The sequence below is a fragment of the Salvelinus alpinus genome, chromosome 30 (assembly GCF_045679555.1).
Source record: "Salvelinus alpinus chromosome 30, SLU_Salpinus.1, whole genome shotgun sequence".
NCBI lineage: Eukaryota > Metazoa > Chordata > Actinopteri > Salmoniformes > Salmonidae > Salvelinus > Salvelinus alpinus.
Window position 1 is genome coordinate 896071 of NC_092115.1, and position 23677 is coordinate 919747.

Genomic DNA, 23677 nt, shown 5'->3' on the forward strand with positions numbered 1-23677 from the left:
CCTTCGGTTAATTTACCCTAACGATGTAACTATAAAACGCTTAATGGATTTTCTCCGTCCGGGTAATACATGTGAAGGTGTGATTGGTGGTACAGTTGTGTGTGTCTGACGGCAGGGTATTCCAGACATGGAGAAAGCAGATTGACTAAAGGTGCTTTTCCTTAACTTCAGGGTAGGAAGCAGCATTGGGAATTTTGGATGAAAAGCGTGCCCAAATTAAACTGCCTGCTACTCAGCCATAAAAGCTAGAATATGCATACAATTAGTAGATTTGGATAGAAAACACTATGACGTTTATAAAACTGTTTGAATGATGTCTGTGAGTATAACAGTATAACAGAACTCATATGGCAGGCAAAAACCTGAGAAAAAAATCCAACCAGGAAGTGGGAAATCTGAGGTTTGTAGTTTTTCAACTCATTGCCTATCAAATACACAGTGTCTATGGGGTCATATTGCACTTCCTAAGGCTTCCACTAAATGTCAACAGTCTTTAGAACCTTGTTTGAGGCTTCTAATGTGAAGTGGGGGCGAATGAGAGGGGATTGAGTTAGAGGTCTGCCAGAGAGCCACGAGCTGACCACGCGTGTTCACGTGATAGTTAGCTTGCAATTCTACAGACAAAGGAATTCTCCGGTTGGAACATTATTGAAGATTTATGTTACAAACATCCTAAAGATTATTCTATACATCGTTTGACATGTTTCTACGGACTGTAATGGAACTTTTTGACTTTTCATCTGCACCTAGTGATCGCGCCTCATGAATTTTGATTACTGGGCTAAACGCGCGAACAAAAAGGAGGTATTTGGACATAAATGATGGACATTATCGAACAAAACAAACACTTATTGTGGAACTGGGATTCCTGGGAGTGCATTCTGATGAAGATCATCAAAGGTAAGTTAATGTTTATAATGTCACTTCTGACTTCTGTTGACTGCATAATATGGCGGCTATATTTGTGTCTTGATTGGGCTTTGAGCGCCGACTCAGATTATTGCATGGTTTGCTTTTTTCGTAAAGCTTTTTTGAAATCTGACACAGCGGTTGCATTAAAGAGAAGTGCATCTAAAATTCCATGCATAACAGTTGTATCTTTTAGCAATGTTAATTATGAGTATTCCTGTAAATTGATGTGGCTCTCTGCAAAATGGAAGGATGTTTTGTGACTTCTGAACGTAAGGCGCCAATGTAAACTCCGATTTTTGGATATAAATATGAACTTTACCGAACAAAACATACATGTATTGTGTAACATGAAGTCCTATGAGTGTCATCTGATGAAGATCATCAAAGGTTAGTGATTAATTTTATCTATATTTCTGCTTTTTGTGAATCCTCTCTTTGGCTGGAGAAATGGCTGTGTTATTCTGTGAATAGGCACTCACCTAACATAATCGTTAGGTTTGATTTCGTCGTAAAGTGTATCTTTAAAATGGTGTAAAATACATGTATGTTTGAGGAATTATAATTATGGGATTTCTGTTGTTTTGAATTTGGCGCCCTGCAGTTTCACTGGCTGTTGAAGAGGTGGGACGCTACCGTCTCACCTACCCTAGAGAGGTTAATTAAGACTCCTCTTGGACCTAGACTTGGCGCTCCGATACCACCTGCCGAGTGGCAGGTGGTATCTGACAATTTTTAGGGCCTTCCTCTGACACCGCCTGGTATAGAGGTTCTGAAGGTTCTGGATGGCAGGAAGCTTGGTGATGTACTGGGCCATTCGCACTACCCCCTGTAGTGCCTTGCGGTCGGAGGCCGAGCAGTTGCCATACCAGGCAGTGATGCAACCAGTCAGGATGCTCTCAATGGTGCAGCTGTAGAATCTTTTGAGGAGCCATGCCAAATCTTTTCAGTCTCCTGAGGGGGAATATGTTTTTTCGTACCCTCTTCACGACTGTCTTGGTGTGCTTGGACCATGTTAGTTTGTTGGTGATGTGGACACCAAGGAACTTGAAGCTCTCATCCTGCTCCACTACAGCCCCGCTGATGAGAATGGGGGAGTGCTTGGCCCTCTTTTTCCTGTGGTCCACAATCATCTCCTTTGTCTTGATCACATTGAGGAAGAGGTTGTTGTCCTGGCACAACACGGCCAGGTCTCTGACCTCCTCACTATAGGCTGTCTCGTTATTGTCGGTGATCAGGCCTACCACTGTTGTGTCATCGGCAAACTTAATGATTGTGTTGGAGTCGTACCTGGCCGTGCAGTCATGAGTGAAAATATATACATACGGGAAACTGTAGAGTGTGAAAAACCCAGAAGCGTTGCAGTTCTTGGCACGCACAAACCGGTGGGCCTGGCACCTACTACCATTCCCTGTTCAAAGGCACTTCAATATTTTGTCTTGCCCATTCTCCCTCTGAAAGGCACACATACACAATCCAGGTCTCAAGGCTTAAAAATATTGCTTTAACCTGTCTCTTCACCATACACTGATTGAAATAGATTTAACAGGTGACAAGGGATCATATCTTTCACCTGGTCAGTCTGTCATGGAAAGAGCAGGTGTTCCTAATGTTTTGTACACTCAGTGTATATCCTGATGCCTAGTTACCTTAACCCTTTACATATCTAACCCTACCACTCCAGTATCCCTGCACGTTATAAAATGGTATTGGAACTTACCTTGTATATATCTTATACTTGACTTTTTAAATGTATGTTTTATAGTACTACTGATATTGATTACTGCATTGTTGGGTTGGAAGCTCACAAGAAAGGCATTTCATTGTACTTGTGCACATGACAATAAAAAGTTGAAACAATCAACCAACCAATCAATCAATAAACCAATGAACTGATCAATCTTTAAACCCATCAATCAATCATCCTCTCACCTTCTCTACGATGTACATAACCCCTTCATGACCTCTTTGAGCGGGCGGAGTCCAGGCCAGAACCACGTAGTTCTTCGTTGCCTCAGTAACCACCAGGTCGGTGGGCTCACCTGGTACCACGCCCACTGAGGTGTCAACAAGGGTCAGGGGTCAGGATTATTGTAATAAACATAGTGGAGAGATCTATAGATAATGTATTGACAGTACATATAAAGTGTATAACTATATGTCTAACCTGTAGCGTCTTCCTCAGTGAACTTGATCATTCCGGTAAAGGGAGCAGAGGGACCAGCTAAGATACACAGAGACAGCACGTTACAACAGCACGTTACAACAGCACGTTGCAACAGCAGGTTACAACAGCACGTTACAACAGCAGGTTGCAACAGCAGGTTACAACAGCAGGTTACAACAGCAGGTTACAACAGCACGTTACAACAGCACGTTACAACAGCACGTTGCAACAGCAGGTTACAACAGCACATTACAACAGCAGGTAACAACAGCAGGTTGCAACAGCACGTTACAACAGCAGGTTACAACAGAAGGTAACAACAGCATGTTACAACAGAAGGTTAAAACAGCACGTTACAACAGAAGGTTAAAACAGAAGGTAACAACAGCATGTTACAACAGAAGGTTAAAACAGCACGTTACAACAGAAGGTTAAAACAGCACGTTACAACAAAAGGTTAAAACAGCACGTTACAACAGAAGATAACAGCACGTTACAACAGAAGGTAACAACAGCACGTTACAACAGAAGGTAATAGCACGTTACAACAGAAGGTAACAACAGCACGTTACAACAGAAGGTAACAACAGCACGTTACAACAGCACGTTACAACAGAAGGTAACAACAGAAGGTAATAGCACGTTACAACAGAAGGTAACAACAGAAGGTAACAGCATCACGTTACAACAGAAGGTAACAACAGCACGTTACAACAGAAGGTAACAACAGCACGTTACAACCGAAGGTAACAGCACGTTACAACAGAAGGTAACAACAGCACGTTACAACAGAAGGTAATAGCAAGTTACAACAGAAGGTAACAACAGCAGGTAACAACAGCACGTTACAACAGAAGGTAACAACAGCACGTTACAACAGAAGGTAACAACAGCACGTTACAACAGCACGTTACAACAGAAGGTAATAGCACGTTACAACAGAAGGTAACAACAGAAGGTAACAGCATCACGTAACAACAGAAGGTAACAACAGCACGTTACAACAGAAGGTAACAGCAGCACGTTACAACAGAAGATAACAACAGCACGTTACAACAGAAGGTAACAGCATCACGTAACAACAGAAGGTAACAACAGCACGTTACAACAGAAGGTAACAGCAGCACGTTACAACAGAAGATAACAACAGCACGTTACAACAGAAGGTAACAGCAGCACGTTACAACAGAAGGTAACAGCAGCACGTTACAACAGAAGATAACAACAGCACGTTACAACAGAAGGTAACAGCACGTTACAACAGAAGGTAACAGCAGCACGTTACAACAGAAGGTAACAGCACGTTACAACAGAAGGTAATAGCACGTTACAACAGAAGGTAACAGCACGTTACAACAGAAGGTAACAACAGCACGTTACAACAGAAGGTAATAGCACGTTACAACAGAAGGTAATAGCACGTTACAACAGAAGGTAACAACAGCACGTTACAACAGAAGGTAACAGCACGTTACAACAGAAGGTAACAGCAGCACGTTACAACAGAAGGTAACAGCACGTTACAACAGAAGGTAACAGCACGTTACAACAGAAGGTAATAGCACGTTACAACAGAAGGTAATAGCACGTTACAACAGAAGGTAACAGCACGTTACAACAGAAGGTAATAGCACGTTACAACAGAAGGTAATAGCACGTTACAACAGAAGGTAACAACAGCACGTTACAACAGAAGGTAACAGCAGCACGTTACAACAGAAGGTAACAACAGCACGTTACAACAGAAGGTAACAACAGCACGTTACAACAGAAGGTAATAGCACGTTACAACAGAAGGTAATAGCACGTTACAACAGCAGGTAACAGCAGGAAACAGCATCACGTTACAACAGCAGGTAATAGCACGTTACAACAGAAGGTAACAACAGCACGTTACAACAGAAGGTAACAGCACGTTACAACAGAAGGTAATAGCACGTTACAACATAAGGTAATAGCACGTTACAACAGAAGGTAATAGCACGTTACAACAGAAGGTAACAGCACGTTACAACATAAGGTAACAGCACGTTACAACATAAGGTAACAGCACGTTACAACAGAAGGTAACAACAGCACGTTACAACAGAAGGTAACAACAGCACGTTACAACAGAAGGTAATAGCACGTTACAACAGAAGGTAACATCACGTTACAACAGAAGGTAACAGCACATTACAACAGAAGGTAACAGCACGTTACAACAGAAGGTAACAACAGCAAGTTACAACAGAAGGTAACAGCACGTTACAACAGAAGATAACAACAGCACGTTACAACAGAAGGTAACAACAGCACGTTACAAGAGAAGGTAACAGCACGTTACAACAGAAGGTAACAGCAGCACGTTACAACAGCAGGTTACAACAGCACATTACAACATGATCCTATCACCACTATTATCAAACCTTTCTAATCATGTTTTTAATCATACCAGAGTTCTCAGACTGGTCTGGGAGGGGCCTTTTTATTTATTCACTAAAACACCTGGGCTAACGAACCTGGACGAATACACCTGGGGCTAATACACCTGGGGCTAATACACCTGGGGCTAACACACCTGGACTAATAAACCTGGGGCTAACACACCTGGACTAATACACCTAGACTAATACACCTAGACTAACACACCTGGACTAACACACCTAGACTAACACACCTAGACTAACACACCTAGACTAACACACCTAGGGCTAACACACCTGGGGCTAACACACCTAGACTAACACACCTAGGGCTAACACACCTGGGGCTAACACACCTAGACTAACACACCTAGACTACCACACCTGGACTAACACACCTAGACTAACACACCTAGACTAACACACCTAGACTACCACACCTAGACTAACACACCTAGACTAACACACCTAGACTAACACACCTGGACTAACACACCTAGACTAACACACCTAGACTAACACACCTAGACTACCACACCTAGACTAACACACCTAGACTAACACACCTAGACTACCACACCTGGACTAACACACCTAGACTAACACACCTAGACTAACACACCTGGACTAACACACCTAGACTAACACACCTAGACTAATAAACCTAGACTAACACACCTAGACTAACAAACCTGGACTAACACACCTGGACTAACACACCTGGACTAACACACCTGGGGCTAACACACCTGGACTAACACACCTAGACTAACACACCTGGACTAACACACCTGGACTAACACACCTAGACTAACAAACCTGGACTAACACACCTGGACTAACAAACCTGGACTAACACACCTAGACTAACACACCGAGACTAACACACCGAGACTAACACACCTAGACTAACACACCTAGACTAACACACCTAGACTAACAAACCTGGACTAATACACCTGGACTAACACACCTGGACTAATACACCTGGACTAATACACCTGGACTAATACACCTAGACTAACACACCTGGACTAACAAACCGAGACTAATACACCTGGACTAACAAACCTGGACGAATACACCTGGACTAACAAACCTGGACTAATACACCTGGACTAACAAACCGAGACTAATACACCTGGACTAACAAACCTGGACTAATACACCTAGACTAACACACCGAGACTAACACACCTAGACTAACACACCTAGACTAACACACCTAGACTAACACACCTAGACTAACACACCTGGACTAACACACCTAGACTAACACACCTGGACTAACACACCGAGACTAACACACCTAGACTAACACACCTAGACTAACACACCTAGACTACCACACCTAGACTAACACACCTGGACTAACACACCTGGACTAACACACCTAGACTAACACACCTAGACTAACACACCTAGACTAACACACCTGGACTAACACACCTAGACTAACACACCTGGACTAACACACCTAGACTAACACCTGGACTAACACACCTAGACTAACACACCTAGACTAACACACCTGGGGCTAACACACCTAGACTAACACACCTAGACTAACACACCTGGACTAACACACCTAGACTAACAAACCTGGACTAACACACCTGGACTAACACACCTGGACTAACACACCTAGACTACCACACCTAGACTAACACACCTAGACTAACACACCTAGACTAACAAACCTGGACTAACACACCTGGACTAACACACCTGGACTAATACACCTGGGCTAGACCAAAGCCTAAACAACCAGTAGCTCTCCAGGAGGAGGTTTGGTTACTCCTGTTCTAACCAATCAGATGCTGACCTCGATGGCGAGCCCTGTCGTGGGGGTCTATGGCGATAACGGGATCAGAGGCTCTAGAAGGTCGGCTGACCCCAGCCCGGTTGATGGCTCTGACCCGGAAGGTATAGCTCCTCCCCTCAATCAGCCCCGTTACCGGGAAACGGGCGTACTTCACAGGGGTGTCGTTACACTGAGCCCAGTGGTGGTGGCCCACCTCACACCTACACACGTGCACACACACACACACACACACACAGAGAGAGAGAAGTACCATGGAGCTAGTCTGTCCAGGTCTAGAGATGTGGAGAACCACAGAAGAAGAGAGAGCTAACCTTCACAGAGAGCTAGGAAACCACAGAAGAACAGAAGTCCCTACCTATCAATGAAGTATCCCAGGATGGAGCTGCTTCCCTCCACCGCAGGCTGTTTCCATGTCACTACAACGTAGTCCTTGTTGGCGTCATGGCAACGTACGTCCAGGGGCGCCACGGGAACACCTTCCAACTCCACCTCTTCATCTGTGACACACACACACACACCTGTGAGAACACGCACTAACATTTAACCCAACCCTTCTGAATCAGAGAGGTGAGGTGGGCTGCCATAATCGACATCCACGTCTTCGGCACCCGGGGAACAGTGGGTTAACTGCCTTGCTCAGGGGCAGAACGACAGATTTTTACCTTGTCAGCTTGGGGATTCGATCCAGCATCCTTTCGGTTACTGGCACAACGCTCTAACCACTAGGCTACCTGCCGCCCCACTACACTACCACTCAGACCACTCAGCATTAGGTCTGTCTGTCACACATCTATCAAACCCTTTAAATCTGTCCTGTAGTCATTCACTGGGGATATATATACCACCCCATCTACAGTCGTGGCCAAAAGTTTTGAGAATGACACAAATATTAACTTTCACAAAGTCTGCTGCCTCAGTGTCTTTAGCTATTTTTGTCAGATGTTACTATTGAATACTGAAGTATAATTACAAGCATTTCATAAGTGTCAAAGGCTTTTATTGACAATTACATGAAGTTGATGCAAAGAGTCAATATTTGCAGTGTTGACCCTTCTTTTTCAAGACCTCTGCAATCCTCCCTGGCATGCTGTCAATTAACTTCTGGGCCACATCCTGACTGATGGCAGCCCATTCTTGCATAATCAATGCTTGGAGTTTGTCAGAATTTGTGGGTTTTTGTTTGTCCACCTGCCTCTTGAGGATTGACCACGAGTTCTCAATGGGATTAAGGTCTGGGGAGTTTCCTGGCCATGGAACCAAAATATCGATGTTTTGTTCCCCGAGCCACTTAGTTATCACTTTTGCCTTATGGCAAGGTGCTCCATTATGCTGGAAAAGGCATTTTTCGTCACCAAACTGTTCCTGGATGGTTGGGAGAAGTTGCTCTCAGACGATATGTTGGTACCATTCTTTATTCATGGCTGTGTTCTTAGGTAAAATTGTGTGAGCCCACTCCCTTGGCTGAGAAGCAACCCCACGCATGAATGGTCTCAGGATGCTTTACTGTTGGCATGACACAGGACTGATGGTAGCACTCACCTTGTCTTCTCCGGACAAGGTTTTTTCCGGATGCCCCAAACAATCGGAAAGGGGATTCATCAGAGAAAATGACTTTACCCCAGTCCTCAGTAGTCCAATCCCTGTACCTTTTGCAGAATATCAGTCTGTCCCTGATGTTTTTCCTGGAGAGAAGTGGCTTCTTTGCTGCCCTTCTTGAAAACAGGCCATCCTCCAAAAGTATTCTCAGATGCACAGTGAGGAGAAGACTTTTGGACTTTCTTGGGCGCCCTGAAGCCTTCTTCACAACAATTGAACCGCTCTCCTTGAAGTTCTTGATGATCCGATAAATGGTTGATTTAGGTGTAATCTTACTGGCAGCAATATCCTTGCCTGTGAAGCCCTTTTTGTGCAATGCCATGATGAAGGCACATGTTCCCTTGCAGGTAACCATGATTGACAGAGGAAGAACAATGTTTCCAAGCACTACCCTCCTTTTGAAGCTTCCAGTCTGTTATTCGAACTCAATCAGTATGACAGAGTGATCTCCAGCCTTGTCCTCCTCAACACTCACACCTGTGTTAACGAGAGAATCACTGACATGATGTCAGCTAGTCCTTTTGTGGCCTGGCTGAAATGCAGTGGAAATGTTTTTGGGGGATTCCTTTCATTTGCATGGCAAAGAAGGACTTTGCAATGAATTGCTCACTGGTTAACACTGACTCACTGGTTAACACTGACCCACTGGTTAACACTGATCCACTGGTTAACACTGATCCACTGGTTAACACTGACCCGCTGGTTAACACTGACCCGCTGGTTAACACTGACCCGCTGGTTAACACTGATCCACTGGTTAACACTGACCCACTGGTTAACACTAACTCACTGGTTAACACTAACTCACTGGTTAACACTAACTCACTGGTTAACACTAACTCACTGGTTAACACTGACCCGCTGGTTAACACTGATCCACTGGTTAACACTAACTCACTGGTTAACACTGACCCCCTGGTTAACACTAACTCACTGGTTAACACTGACCCACTGGTTAACACTAACTCACTGGTTAACACTAACTCACTGGTTAACACTAACTCACTGGTTAACACTGACCCACTGGTTAACACTAACTCACTGGTTAACACTGATCCACTGGTTAACACTGACCCACTGGTTAACACTGACCCACTGGTTAACACTAACTCACTGGTTAACACTAACTCACTGGTTAACACTGACCCACTGGTTAACACTGACCCACTGGTTAACACTAACTCACTGGTTAACACTGACCCACTGGTTAACACTAACTCACTGGTTAACACTGACCCACTGGTTAACACCAACTCACTGGTTAACACTAACTCACTGGTTAACATTAACTCACTGGTTAATACTAACTCACTGGTTAACACTGATCCACTGGTTAACACTGACCCCCTGGTTAACACTGATCCACTGGTTAACACTGATCCACTGGTTAACACTGACCCACTGGTTTACACTAACTCACTGGTTAACACTAACTCACTGGTTAACACTAACTCACTGGTTAACACTAACTCACTGGTTAACACTGACCCACTGGTTAACACTGCCCCACTGGTTAACACTAACTCACTGGTTAACACTAACTCACTGGTTAACACTAACTCACTGGTTAACACTAACTCACTGGTTAACACTGACCCGCTGGTTAACACTGACCCGCTGGTTAACACTGACTCACTGGTTAACACTAACTCACTGGTTAACACTAACTCACTGGTTAACACTAACTCACTGGTTAACACTGACTCACTGGTTAACACTAACTCACTGGTTAACACTGACCCACTGGTTAACACTAACTCACTGGTTAACACTAACTCACTGGTTAACACTGATCCACTGGTTAACACTGCCCCACTGGTTAACACTGACCCACTGGTTAACACTGACCCACTGGTTAACACTGACCCACTGGTTAACACTAACTCACTGGTTAACACTAACTCACTGGTTAACACTGATCCACTGGTTAACACTGCCCCACTGGTTAACACTAACTCACTGGTTAACACTAACTCACTGGTTAACACTAACTCACTGGTTAACACTAACTCACTGGTTAACACTGACCCGCTGGTTAACACTGACCCACTGGTTAACACTAACTCACTGGTTAACACTAACTCACTGGTTAACACTGACTCACTGGTTAACACTAACTCACTGGTTAACACTAACCCACTGGTTAACACTAACTCACTGGTTAACACTAACCCACTGGTTAACACTAACCCACTGGTTAACACTGACCCACTGGTTAACACTGCCCCACTGGTTAACACTGATCCATTGGTTAACACTAACTCACTGGTTAAAACTAACCCACTGGTTAACACTAACCCACTGGTTAACACTGACCCACTGGTTAACACTGACTCACTGGTTAACACTGACTCACTGGTTAACACTGACCCCCTGGTTAACACTGAACCACTGGTTAACACTGATCCACTGGTTAACACTGACCCACTGGTTAACACTAACTCACTGGTTAACACTAACTCACTGGTTAACACTGACTCACTGGTTAACACTAACTCACTGGTTAACACTGCCCCACTGGTTAACACTAACTCACTGGTTAACACTAACTCACTGGTTAACACTAACTCACTGGTTAACACTGACTCACTGGTTAACACTAACTCACTGGTTAACACTGATCCACTGGTTAACACTGACCCGCTGGTTAACACTAACTCACTGGTTAACACTAACTCACTGGTTAACACTAACTCACTGGTTAACACTGACTCACTGGTTAACACTAACTCACTGGTTAACACTGATCCACTGGTTAACACTGACCCGCTGGTTAACACTGACTCACTGGTTAACACTAACTCACTGGTTAACACTAACTCACTGGTTAACACTAACTCACTGGTTAACACTAACTCACTGTCACGTTCCTGACCTGTTTTATGTTATTTTTGTATGTGTTTAGTTGGTCAGGGCGTGAGTTGGGATGGGCATTCTATGTTTTGTGTTTCATTGTTTAGGTCACTTGTAATTAGCCTTATATGGTTCTCAATCAGAGACAGGTGTTTGACGTTTTCCTCTGATTGAGAACCATATATAGGTTGGCTGTTCACACTGTTTGTTTGTGGGTGATTGTCTTCCGTGTCTGTGTCTGCGCACCACACGGGACTGTAGCGTTTGTTCGTTCGTTAGTTGTAGTCTGTACCTGTTCCTGCGTTCTTCGTGTTATATGTAAGTTCTCATGGTTTAGGTCAGTCTACGTTCGTTTTTTTGTTATTTTGTAATCATTCCAAGTGTTTGTTTTCGTGTTTCGTCGTTTGCTTTAATAAATCATTATGTATTCACAACCCGCTGCATTTTGGTCCTCCGATCCTTCTCTCCTCTCCTCGTCCGAGGAGGAGGAGGATCTAGAGAATCGTTACAGAACCACCCACCAAACCAGAACCAAGCAGCGCGAATTCGAGCAGTGGCCTGCTACACAGGATTATTGGAGTTGGGAGGAAATATTGGACGGAAAAGGTCCATGGGCACAGCCGGGAGAATATCGCCGTCCCAAAGCTGAGCTGGAGGCAGCGAAAGCAGAGAGGCGGCGATATGAGGAGGCAGCAAGGAGACGTGGCTGGAAGCCGGAGAATCAAGCGCAAGACCGGAGTTATGAAGGTACGCGGCTAGCACGGAAGCCCGTGAAGAAACCCCAAAAATGTCTTGGGAGGGGGCTAAGAGGTAGTGGGCCAAGGGCAGGTAGGAGACCTGCGCCCACTTCCCAGGCTAACCGTGGAGAGCGGGAGTACGGGCAGACGCCATGTTACGCAGTAGAGCGCACGGTGTCTCCTGTACGTGTGCATAGTCCGGTGCGGGTTATTCCACCTCCCCGCACTGGTAGGGCTAGATTGGGCATTGAGCCAAGTGCCATGAAGCCGGCTCTACATATCTGGCCACCAGTGCGTCTCCTCGGGCCGGCTTACATGGCACCAGCCTTACGCATGGTGTCCCCGGTTCGCCTACATAGCCCGGTGCGGGTTATTCCACCTCCCCGCACTGGGTGGGCGACGGGGAGCATTCAACCAGGTAAGGTTGGGCAGGCTCAATGCTCAAGGGAGCCAGTAAGCCTGCACGGTCCGGTATTTCCGGCGCAACCTCCCCGCCCCAGCCCAGTACCACCAGTGCCTACACCACGCACCAGGCTTCCAGTGCGTTTTCAGAGCCCTGTTCCTCCTCCACGCACTCTTCCTATGGTGCGTGTCTCCAGCCCAGTGCCTCCAGTTCCGGCACCACGCACTAAGCCACCTGTGCGTCTCCAGAGCCCTGTACACACTGTTCCTTCTCCCCGTACTCGTCCTGATGTGCGTGCCCTCAGCCCGGTGCCACCAGTGCCGGTACCACGCACCAGGCAAATAGTACGCTTTGAGAGTCCAGTGTGCCCTGTCCCTGCTCCCCGCACTAGCATGAAGGTGCGTGTCCTTAGCCCGGTGCCTCCAGTTCCGGCACCACGCACCAGGTCTACAGTGCGCCTTATCCGGCCAGAGCCATCCGTCTCCCCAGCGCCATCTGAGCCATCCGTCTCCCCAGCGCCATCTGAGCCATCCGTCTCCCCAGCGCCATCTGAGCCATCCGTCTCCCCAGCGCCATCTGAGCCATCCGTCTGCCCAGTGCCGTCTGAGCCATCCGTCTGTCCCGAGCCATTAGAGCCGCCCGTCTGTCCCGAGCCGTCAGAGCCGATAGTCAGTCAGGAGCCGCTAGAGCCATTCGTCAGACAGGATCTGCCAGAGCCGCCAACCAGACAGGATCTGCCAGAGCCGCCAACCAGACAGGATCTGCCAGAGCCGCCAACCAGACAGGATCTGCCAGAGCCGCCAACCAGACAGGATCTGCCAGAGCCGCCAACCAGACAGGATCTGCTAGAGCCGCCAGTGAGCCATGAGCGTCCAGAGCCGTCAGCCAGCCATGAGCGTCCAGAGCCGTCAGCCAGCCATGAGCGTCCAGAGCCGTCAGCCAGCCATGAGCGTCCAGAGCCGTCAGCCAGCCATGAGCGTCCAGAGCCGTCAGCCAGCCCGGAGCTGCCAGTAATCCGGAACTGCCCCTCAGTCCAGAGCTGTCTCTCTGTCCGGAGCTGCCTTTCAGTCCGGAGTTGCCCCTCTATCCTGAGCTATCTCTCTATCCTGAGCTACCTCTCTATCTCGACCTACCTCGCTGTCCTGAGCTACCTCGCTGTCCTGAGCTACCTTGTCCCGGAGCTGTCCCTTATCTTGGTGTTGCCCCTTATATTAGGTGGGTGGAAAAAGAGGGTGGTCATTCTAAGGGAGAGATGTAAGCTGGGATTGACTATGGTGGGGTGGGGACCTCGTCCAGAGCCTGAGCCACCACCGTGGTCAGATACCCACCCAGACCCTCCCCTAGACTTTTGGTGGTGCGTTCGGAGTACGCACCTTGAGGGGGGGGGTTATGTCACGTTCCTGACCTGTTTTCTGTTAGTTTTTGTATGTGTTAGCTGGTCAGGACGTGAGTTTGGGTGGGCAGTCTATGTTTTGTGTTTCTATGTTGGTTAATGGGTACCTGATATGGTTCTCAATTAGAGGCAGGTGGTTTCCATCTCCTCTGATTGAGAATCATATTAAGGTAGGTGGGGTCACATTGTTTGTCGTGGGTGGTTGTCTCCTGTGTTAGTGTCTGTCTATGTTGCACCATACGGGACTGTTTCGTTCGTTCGTCGTTTTGTGTAGTCATTTTCCTGTTCGTGCGTTCTTCGTTACATGTAAGTTCTTACGTTCAGGTTTTGTCTACTTTGTTTGTTGTTTTGTAGTTTGTGTAAGTGTTTTCGTGTTTTTCCGTTTTGTTTAATAAATATTATGTCTACAAGAAACGCTGCATTTTGGTTCGATCCCTGCTCCTCCTTTTCGGATGAAGAGGAGGAGGAACGCCGTTACACTCACTGGTTAACACTAACTCACTGGTTAACACTGACCCACTGGTTAACACTAACTCACTGGTTAACACTAACTCACTGGTTAACACTGATCCACTGGTTAACACTGACTCACTGGTTAACACTGACTCACTGGTTAACACTGACCCACTGGTTAACACTGACCCGCTGGTTAACACTGACCCACTGGTTAACACTAACTCACTGGTTAACACTGACCCACTGGTTAACACTAACTCACTGGTTAACACTGATCCACTGGTTAACACTGCCCCACTGGTTAACACTGACCCGCTGGTTAACACTGACCCGCTGGTTAACACTGACTCACTGGTTAACACTAACTCACTGGTTAACACTAACTCACTGGTTAACACTAACTCACTGGTTAACACTGACTCACTGGTTAACACTAACTCACTGGTTAACACTGACCCACTGGTTAACACTAACTCACGGGTTAACACTAACTCACTGGTTAACACTGATCCACTGGTTAACACTGACCCACTGGTTAACACTGACCCACTGGTTAACACTGACTCACTGGTTAACACTAACTCACTGGTTAACACTAACTCACTGGTTAACACTGATCCACTGGTTAACACTGACCCACTGGTTAACACTGCCCCACTGGTTAACACTGATCCACTGGTTAACACTGATCCACTGGTTAACACTGATCCACTGGTTAACACTGACTCACTGGTTAACACTGACTCACTGGTTAACACTGCCCCACTGGTTAACACTGATCCACTGGTTAACACTGATCCACTGGTTAACACTGACCCACTGGTTAACACTGATCCACTGGTTAACACTAACTCACTGGTTAACACTGACTCACTGGTTAACACTGACTCACTGGTTAACACTAACTCACTGGTTAACACTAACTCACTGGTTAACACTGACTCACTGGTTAACACTAACTCACTGGTTAACACTAACCCACTGGTTAACACTAACTCACTGGTTAACACTAACCCACTGGTTAACACTGACCCACTGGTTAACACTAACCCACTGGTTAACACTGACCCCCTGGTTAACACTGACCCACTGGTTAACACTAACTCACTGGTTAACACTAACTCACTGGTTAACACTGATCCACTGGTTAACACTGCCCCACTGGTTAACACTAACTCACTGGTTAACACTAACTCACTGGTTAACACTGACCCCCTGGTTAACACTAACTCACTGGTTAACACTGATCCACTGGTTAACACTGCCCCACTGGTTAACACTGCCCCACTGGTTAACACTAACTCACTGGTTAACACTAACTCACTGGTTAACACTGACCCCCTGGTTAACACTAACTCACTGGTTAACACTACACTGCCCCACTGGTTAACACTGATCCACTGGTTAACACATGCTGTGGTTGTACTTCTCCTGATCTCAGTCTTGGGACCAACGTTCAGCCTTCAGTCTCATGTCTTCTCACACTGCCATTCCCTTAAAATACAAACCTTGGCTTGCCTTATTGCTTGGTATTATAGCCTATCATATGGTATCATATTGTAGCGTACTGTGAAGTAAACAATTTCAGGTCGTACCTCTGACGAAGACGTAAGCGGAGTAGGACTGGAAGCCAGACTTGGTGTTAACTCTCAGGGTGTAGAGTCCTTCATCCTCCTTGTTAAGATGGACCAGCGTCAGGGTGGCTTTCTCTCCGCTCCAGTGGGTGTGGACCCACTTAGACTCTGCCAGGGCCTTGCCTGGGGAGACACCACAGTATCACACAGATGTACTCAGTAGTTCACAAAGGTAAAGCACAGCACAGTGTGAAATTAATTTGGGTGCTGTAGGCCCAAGAACAGCTCAGCACAGCAACTCTGTGTGTGTGTGTGTGTGCCTGCGCGTCCAGACCTCAGTAATTTTTTTCAAATTTGTGACTCGTTTCAGGAATCTAGGCTTATGTCGGACGTCACTACAGGAGAGGCAATTGAATATAGACATGTATTTTTTATCAAAATGCGTTTTTGGGAATAAATGCCTTAATAACAAACTTGTATTCTACCCTTAAATTACGAGCCTAGTTGGTTTAGCCACTGAAAAAGACAGGAACCTTCCTGCTAGCCATGATTGGCTGAGATAATGGATGGGCTAGACTTGCCGGGAGATGAGTTTGGATTGGTCTGTTGGGCTAGACTTGCCGGGAGATGAGTTTGGATTGGTCTGTTGGGCTAGACATGCCGGGAGATGAGTTTGGATTGGTCTGTTGGGCTAGACTTGCCGGGAGATGAGTTTGGATTGGTCTGATGGGCTGGACATGCCGGGAGATGAGTTTGGATTGGTCTGATGGGCTGGACATGCCGGGAGATGAGTTTGTCTTCTGTCTATAACATGAGCTGGTCAGTATGTGTTTATTTGTATTTATTTTATTTAACCTTTATATAACTAGGCAAGTCAGTTTACAATGACAGCCTAACAAAAGGCCTCCTGCGGGGACAGGGGCTGGCCTTAAAAATAAAAATAACATTTCAAAGCAGAATTACTTCCTGATTGTTCCTCAACTGCAGTGTATGATATACCATTTTGTAGCTCTGAGTAGCTACTTTTATCCACTGTAAAAAACACTATTTCAAATGTTGCTACATAAGACCGAATCAAGGCGGTCGGTCACAGAAGAAAAGATTAAATAATACAAATATATCTTTTGTAATAAAGAAAATAAATGATGGGTCAACATGTAAATATGTCTCCCAGTGATAATCAAAGCTCATAAAGCTTAAAGTCTTGATCTGACTGAGTTCCCATTGACCTGCCTATTGGCAAACAAGTGGAGTCATGAACAGTGCTTTGTTGGTTCTCCTGCGTCCTTATTCGCCTCCTGATTTGCCTTTTAGCAGCAGATTCACCACTCTGTCAAATGGTTAACTCCGCCTTCTCGCGGCACTGGCTGACTCGCGGCACTGGCTGAGGGTTACTATGGGTTACTATGTATGTGTGTTGTTACCCACCATCTCTGTACCAGAGGACATCAGGCTGGTACCGTTTAATGGGTGTGTGTTGTTACCCACCAACCCTGTACCAGAGGACATCAGGCTGGTAGCGTTTAATGGTGTGTGTTGTTACCCACCATCTCTGTACCAGAGGACATCAGGCTGGTAGCGTTTAATGGTGTGTGTTGTTACCCACCATCTCTGTACCAGAGGACATCAGGCTGGTAGCGTTTAATGGTGTGTGTTGTTACCCACCATCTCTGGACCAGAGGACATCAGGCTGGTAGCGTTTAATGGTGTGTGTGTTGTTACCCACCATCTCTGTACCAGAGGACATCAGGCTGGTACCGTTTAATGGTGTGTGTTGTTACCCACCATCTCTGTACCAGAGGACATCAGGCTGGTAGCGTTTAATGGTGTGTGTGTTGTTACCCACCATCTCTGTACCAGAGGACATCAGGCTGGTACCGTTTAATGGTGTGTGTTGTTACCCACCAACCCTGTACCAGAGGACATTAGGCTGGTAGCGTTTAATGGTGTGTGTGTTGTTACCCACCATCTCTGTACCAGAGGACATCAGGCTGGTAGCGTTTAATGGTGTGTGTGTTGTTACCCACCAACCCTGTACCAGAGGACATCAGGCTGGTAGCGTTTAATGGTGTGTGTTGTTACCCACCAACCCTGTACCAGAGGACATCAGGCTGGTAGCGTTTAATGGTGTGTGTTGTTACCCACCAACCCTGTACCAGAGGACATCAGGCTGGTAGCGTTTAATGGTGTGTGTGTTGTTACCCACCAACCCTGTACCAGAGGACATCAGGCTGGTAGCGTTTAATGGTGTGTGTGTTGTTACCCACCATCTCTGTACCAGAGGACATCAGGCTGGTAGCGTTTAATGGTGTGTGTGTTGTTACCCACCATCTCTGTACCAGAGGACATCAGGCTGGTAGCGTTTAATGGTGTGTGTTGTTACCCACCATCTCTGTACCAGAGGACATCAGGCTGGTAGCGTTTAATGGTGTGTGTTGTTACCCACCAACCCTGTACCAGAGGACATCAGGCTGGTAGCGTTTAATGGTGTGTGTGTTGTTACCCACCATCTCTGTACCAGAGGACATCAGGCTGGTAGCGTTTAATGGTGTGTGTGTTGTTACCCACCATCTCTGTACCAGAGGACATCAGGCTGGTTGTCCCAGAGGACATCAGGCTGGTAGCGTTTAATGGTGTGTGTGTTGTTACCCACCATCTCTGTACCAGAGGACATCAGGCTGGTAGCGTTTAATGGTGTGTGTGTTGTTACCCACCATCTCTGTACCAGAGGACATCAGGCTGGTAGCGTTTAATGGTGGGGTAGACGATGACGGTACAGCCCAGACTCAGAGTCTCTCCCTCCCGGCCGAACGCCACCTCAAACGAGTCTATGATGGCTGCCTCAAAGGTCACGCCGTGCTCCGAGCAGAACCCATCTGAAAGAGACAGATGAGGGACAACAGAGTTTTCTACAGAACTAAGACAACCTCTACAGCGTAGAGAGACAGACAGGAGACTGAACTAAGACAACCTCTACAGCGTAGAGAGACAGACAGGAGACAGAACTAAGACAACCTCTACAGCGTAGAGAGACAGACAGGAGACTGAACTAAGACAACCTCTACAGCGTAGAGAGACAGACAGGAGACTGAACTAAGACAACCTCTACAGCGTAGAGAGACAGACAGGAGACTAGAACTAAGACAACCTCTACAGCATAGAGAGACAGACAGGAGACTAGAACTAAGACAACCTCTACAGCGTAGAGAGACAGACAGGAGACTGAACTAAGACAACCTCTACAGCGTAGAGAGACAGACAGGAGACTAGAACTAAGACAACCTCTACAGCGTAGAGAGACAGACAGGAGACTAGAACTAAGACAACCTCTACAGCGTAGAGAGACAGACAGGAGACTGAACTAAGACAACCTCTACAGCGTAGAGAGACAGACAGGAGACTGAACTAAGACAACCTCTACAGCATAGAGAGACAGACAGGAGACTAGAACTAAGACAACCTCTACAGCGTAGAGAGACAGACAGGAGACTAGAACTAAGACAACCTCTACAGCGTAGAGAGACAGACAGGAGACTAGAACTAAGACAACCTCTACAGCGTAGAGAGACAGACAGGAGACTAGAACTAAGACAACCTCTACAGCGTAGAGAGACAGACAGGAGACTGAACTAAGACAACCTCTACAGCGTAGAGAGACAGACAGGAGACTAGAACTAAGACAACCTCTACAGCGTAGAGAGACAGACAGGAGACTGAACTAAGACAACCTCTACAGCGTAGAGAGACAGACAGGAGACTAGAACTAAGACAACCTCTACAGCGTAGAGAGACAGACAGGAGACTAGAACTAAGACAACCTCTACAGCATAGAGAGACAGACAGGAGACTAGAACTAAGACAACCTCTACAGCGTAGAGAGACAGACAGGAGACTGAACTAAGACAACCTCTACAGCGTAGAGAGACAGACAGGAGACTAGAACTAAGACAACCTCTACAGCGTAGAGAGACAGACAGGAGACTAGAACTAAGACAACCTCTACAGCGTAGAGAGACAGACAGGAGACTAGAACTAAGACAACCTCTACAGCATAGAGAGACAGACAGGAGACTAGAACTAAGACAACCTCTACAGCGTAGAGAGACAGACAGGAGACTAGAACTAAGACAACCTCTACAGCATAGAGAGACAGACAGGAGACTAGAACTAAGACAACCTCTACAGCGTAGAGAGACAGACAGGAGACTGAACTAAGACAACCTCTACAGCGTAGAGAGACAGACAGGAGACTAGAACTAAGACAACCTCTACAGCGTAGAGAGACAGACAGGAGACTGAACTAAGACAACCTCTACAGCATAGAGAGACAGACAGGAGACTAGAACTAAGACAACCTCTACAGCATAGAGAGACAGACAGGAGACTGAACTAAGACAACCTCTACAGCGTAGAGAGACAGACAGGAGACTGAACTAAGACAACCTCTACAGCGTAGAGAGACAGACAGGAGACAGAACTAAGACAACCTCTACAGCGTAGAGAGACAGACAGGAGACTGAACTAAGACACAGTCTTACTGAACTATACCATGACACCTTTACAACATATAGAGAGAGAGACCCGAGACAGATTTCAGATTCACATGGTTTAGGGTTAGGGTTAACACATCTAAAGCATACAGAGAGAGAGGCAGGAGGCAGATTTCAGACTAGACTCACGTGGTTTAGCATCAAGAGGTCCCACTTTCTGTCCCCCCTCCTGGAACCCTGGTGGAGATGTAAATGAATATGAATAACACATATTGATTCAGCAAGTTGAGCTCAATATAAACTAGAGGTACAGAAGAGATGTAAGAACATGATTTGAGAAGAACATACTCTTGATAACCACGGTGGCCACGGAGGAGCTCTCTCCCTTTATGTTGAGAGCAGACACACGGTACTGAGCCGTGTCCAGGAAGTCACAGCTACAAGGCAGAACACAGGCATTACAACACCTCCACAACAACCACAACACAGCCCTGTCTGATATACCACACAACCATATAGGGTTAGGGTTACTATAGCTACTACAGCTACCTACCTCTTGATCTACAGAGAGTGTTGTCAGGGTTACTATAGCTACTACAGCTACCTACCTCTTGATCTACAGAGAGTGTTGTCAGGGTTACTATAGCTACTACAGCTACCTACCTCTTGATCTACAGAGAGTGTTGTCAGGGTTACTATAGCTACTACAGCTACCTATCTCTTGATCTACAGAGAGTGTTGTCAGGGTTACTATATCTACTACAGCTACCTACCTCTTGATCTACAGAGAGTGTTGTCAGGGTTACTATAGCTACTACAGCTACCTACCTCTTGATCTATAGAGAGTGTTGTCAGGGTTACTATAGCTACTACAGCTACCTACCTCTTGATCTACAGAGAGTGTTGTCAGGGTTACTATATCTACTACAGCTACCTACCTCTTGATCTACAGAGAGTGTTGTCAGGGTTACTATAGCTACTACAGCTACCTACCTCTTGATCTACAGAGAGTGTTGTCAGGGTTACTATAGCTACTACAGCTACCTACCTCTTGATCTACAGAGAGTGTTGTCAGGGTTACTATATCTACTACAGCTACCTACCTCTTGATCTACAGAGAGTGTTGTCAGGGTTACTATAGCTACTACAGCTACCTACCTCTTGATCTACAGAGAGTGTTGTCAGGGTTACTATATCTACTACAGCTACCTACCTCTTGATCTACAGAGAGTGTTGTCAGGGTTACTATATCTACTACAGCTACCTACCTCTTGATCTACAGAGAGTGTTGTCAGGGTTACTATAGCTACTACAGCTACCTACCTCTTGATCTACAGAGAGTGATGTCAGGGTTACTATAGCTACTACAGCGACCTACCTCTTGATCTATAGAGAGTGTTGTCAGGGTTACTATAGCTACCTATCTCTTGATCTACAGAGAGTGTTGTCAGGGTTACTATAGCTACTACAGCGACCTACCTCTTGATCTACAGAGAGTGTTGTCAGGGTTACTATAGCTACTACAGCTACCTACCTCTTGATCTACAGAGAGTGTTGTCAGGGTTACTATATCTACTACAGCTACCTACCTCTTGATCTACAGAGAGTGTTGTCAGGGTTACTATAGCTACTACAGCTACCTACCTCTTGATCTACAGAGAGTGATGTCAGGGTTACTATAGCTACTACAGCGACCTACCTCTTGATCTATAGAGAGTGTTGTCAGGGTTACTATAGCTACCTATCTCTTGATCTACAGAGAGTGTTGTCAGGGTTACTATATCTACTACAGCTACCTACCTCTTGATCTACAGAGAGTGATGTCAGGGTTACTATAGCTACTACAGCGACCTACCTCTTGATCTACAGAGAGTGTTGTCAGGGTTACTATAGCTACTACAGCTACCTACCTCTTGATCTACAGAGAGTGCTGTCAGGGTTACTATAGCTACTACAGCGACCTACCTCTTGATCTACAGAGAGTGTTGTCAGGGTTACTATAGCTACTACAGCTACCTACCTCTTGATCTACAGAGAGTGCTGTCAGGGTTACTATAGCTACTACAGCGACCTACCTCTTGATCTACAGAGAGTGTTGTCAGGGTTACTATAGCTACTACAGCTACCTACCTCTTGATCTACAGAGAGTGTTGTCAGGGTTACTATAGCTACTACAGCTACCTACCTCTTGATCTACAGAGCGTGTTGTCAGGGTTACTATAGCTACTACAGCTACCTACCTCTTGATCTACAGAGAGTGTTGTCAGGGTTACTATAGCTACTACAGCTACCTACCTCTTGATCTACAGAGAGTGTTGTCAGGGTTACTATAGCTACTACAGCTACCTATCTCTTGATCTACAGAGAGTGTTGTCAGGGTTACTATAGCTACTACAGCTACCTACCTCTTGATCTACAGAGAGTGTTGTCAGGGTTACTATAGCGACCTACCTCTTGATTTCCAGAGAGTGCATGTTGTAGTTACTCTCTGCTGTGTACTTGTCAGGATGGTCCTTCTCATCTATCACCACATTGTTCTTATACCTGGTGGAGGCAGTGAGAGAAGACATTGTTTTCAGAGGAACAGAAAAGGAGATCTCTGGGCTTGAGAGGCTTGACTCTTGATGAGAGCTGTTTGAAGTATTATACACTGAGTGAACAAAACATCAGGAACACCTTCATAATATTCAGTTGCACTCCCTTTTGCCCTCAGAACAGCCTCAATTCGTCGGGGCATGGACTATACAAGGTGTTGAAATCGTTCCACAGGGATGCTGGCCTATGTTGACTCCAATGCTTCCCACAGTTGTATCAAGTAGACTGGATGTCCATTGGGTGGTGGACCATTCTTGATACCCACGTAAAACTG

At 46.1% G+C, this 23677-nt stretch overlaps 1 protein-coding gene across 1 annotated transcript in view; it reads right to left on the reverse strand.

Moving 5' to 3' along the window:
• The window catches only part of LOC139560625 (myomesin-1-like), a gene marked incomplete in the record, with an annotated part of 96594 nt that overhangs the window by 58557 nt on the left and 14360 nt on the right, over positions 1–23677 (reverse strand). The window contains 9 exon segments of the mRNA XM_071377561.1: positions 2842–2966; positions 3077–3133; positions 7307–7506; positions 7662–7803; positions 16340–16501; positions 19033–19194; positions 20998–21045; positions 21157–21245; positions 23260–23352. Coding sequence (XP_071233662.1) covers positions 2842–2966; positions 3077–3133; positions 7307–7506; positions 7662–7803; positions 16340–16501; positions 19033–19194; positions 20998–21045; positions 21157–21245; positions 23260–23352 — 1078 coding nt within the window.